Below are 2,500 nucleotides of genomic sequence, written 5' to 3' on the forward strand. Positions count from 1 at the left end.
CAAAGTCTCAATCCATTTCCAAAATAAATTAAGTCAACAAAACTCAATAACCAACTACATATCATTTCATACACATCTGGATAAGAAATTTGAAATAATCAAAAACAATATCCATTTTTTGGGGTACTTATAATATACCCTACTAATTAAAAAGTTACCTTATGAAAGTTTTATTATTCTAAGCAGTAATGCTACTGAATGAAACAACAGTGAATGAAAACCTAGTCATACCTCAAAATGCACAAATTGGTATCGTAATACCCTATTCTCTTTTCCATCTGTCACATATATATAAAAAAATCAAATGTAAAGATAAGACTATCACATACTCCCACCCTATAAAGCAAAATTAAAAGGTAATACAACATGAACTACAACCATACCTTCAGCCTGCTCCTCCAGGTTTTTTCTGGATTGAAGGCAGTTCTTACACACCCTGACAGGCTCATCTCCCCAGCCCCTTTCTGGTACTGGCATTGTAGCATCTGAACAGGCATCGCAGAATCCCTCACCACACTTACGGCAGTGGTGAATGGTGGTCAGGGGTTCATGACACAGCTTACAGTGCTGCAGAAAATAATAAATCTCAGTTTTCAGGAAACATTTCATTTTGGCTGAAACTGCATACATTCACTGACACCAGGATAGCATGTATACATGTCATGTCCATTATTATTTTAGTTAATCAATTTTGGTAACCTATAGATGGCACTGCAAATGCTTAGTCACCTAGAAGTCCACTACTAGATCTACCAGATCTCACCTGTTTACCCTATTCCTTGAATTTTGGAAGATGAGTTTTTTGTATTACTATTAATATTGTTAATAATGTTATAATCACAATAATGTCAATAACATTAATATCTATAACAGTACAGAAATAAAACCTTTAAAAAAATCAAGGAATGGGGTAAAGAGGTGAGGTCAGGAGGGCCTATTAAGGAATTCTGTGGTGACTAAGCCTTCTATGTATAAACAAATTAGGGAAAACAAACCTACAGGCGAAGGTACATACACCATGCACCAATTTGTTAATATTACATGTCATTCTAACACTTTTATTTCCAATGATACTTGCAGTTATCCTTTTCACAGGAATGATATCCATTTTATTCAACTTAAAGGATTATATACCAATGTACAACAAAATTCAAAACAAACAAAAATAACACTTCCTCCATCATGACGTACTGTGCAGAGATGATTTGGAGTCCAGTAAGCTGGGTTGACCTGATCCGTGAGCCAAGATGACACCACCTTGGCTGGAGGCGCTGAGATGGTAGACAGTGCTGACCCCAAAGCAGCAACACCTTCCAGGACCTTATGTGAATAGTCATTATGTTTATATAATGATATGACCTGAATCACGAATATATAGTCCTTATAGTTACATACAAACACTTTGTAATGCCTCTCACACAACAAGCAATCTTATGCCCAATTACTTCACTCATTTCAACCATGCTTAGCCAAAGACCGCTATCTAACCTAGACCTTAACATTTCTGAAAACATACCTGCCGACCTGCATGAGCTGCACTACCCATGATACTCCCTGGCCACACATGCTGGTACTCTTCCTTCACAACAGATCGGTCAGGAGACTCATTTCCATACCAATACTGGCGGCTCCGATAGATGATTCCACACTTTTCACACTCCAGGACGTACCTGAGAAGGATAACAACAATAAGATTTTGTTTGCTTTAATAGATCTCTGCCAATAAACTGGTAGGTTTTTCTTACCCACACATTTTTTCGTTATCAATGAGACATACGTCTTGTCACCTAATATAACTGGCACTGATTGGCAAGTTTCCTCCAACAACCCCTAGAATACTATTCCTTACTCCATTCCTATTGTAGGTCCCCCTCTCTGATCATATAAACATGATTAACACCGCTTTCTTCTTGCGTCTGGACACTAGCAAGAGTGAAGCAGTATTATCCGTACTGTATGGCATATTTCAACTAGCTATCCCACCACCTTTCCCTCTCCCCCTCTATATACCATACTATTGTGTAACAGTTATTTACTGGTGTATCCCTATCACAATGAGTCCAGAATTTTCTGTGATGTAATAATTAAACAACGGTCTAGCCTTTACAGAAGGGAGTGTGCCGTATACAGCCAGCCCACCTTCTCACTCACTAGAGCGAGTCAAAACGTGTATATATCATACATCACTGCATCATGACAGCTCTAGTCATGCCCTTCACAAAGGAGATATCATAGTCTTTTTACTATTTATACATCTAAATATATCTAATGTATGGGGTAACTGATAATTTTTTCAATCCTCTTCTCTAATGATATTCTACATAGTTGATATATAGCAATGATCTATGCAATTTCTGATGTGTAAAATTAAGCTCTTAAAAAAGCCAGCATCCAATATTTGCCTTGGTGAAACTTGAGAGAGCAGGCCTTTACTGCAGCTGGGGGGGAAGACAAGCTGGAGGTTTTGTGGGTCTTATTGGTTAAAAGCCTCAAATCATAG

At 37.8% G+C, this 2,500-nt stretch overlaps 1 protein-coding gene across 10 annotated transcripts in view; it reads right to left on the bottom strand.

Moving 5' to 3' along the window:
- The window catches only part of LOC113801856 (zinc finger FYVE domain-containing protein 1), a 35,488-nt gene that overhangs the window by 1,947 nt on the left and 31,041 nt on the right, over positions 1-2,500 (bottom strand). For all 10 annotated transcript variants that reach the window (XM_070114383.1, XM_070114384.1, XM_070114377.1 and 7 more), the window contains 3 exons: positions 1,517-1,670; positions 1,192-1,320; positions 384-567 (listed from right to left, as the gene is read on the bottom strand). In XM_070114383.1, the coding sequence (XP_069970484.1) occupies positions 384-567; positions 1,192-1,320; positions 1,517-1,670 (467 nt within the window). The remainder of the gene's footprint in view (positions 1-383; positions 568-1,191; positions 1,321-1,516; positions 1,671-2,500) is intronic.

Source organism: Penaeus vannamei, chromosome 35, assembly GCF_042767895.1.
Source record: "Penaeus vannamei isolate JL-2024 chromosome 35, ASM4276789v1, whole genome shotgun sequence".
NCBI classification, from domain to species: domain Eukaryota; kingdom Metazoa; phylum Arthropoda; class Malacostraca; order Decapoda; family Penaeidae; genus Penaeus; species Penaeus vannamei.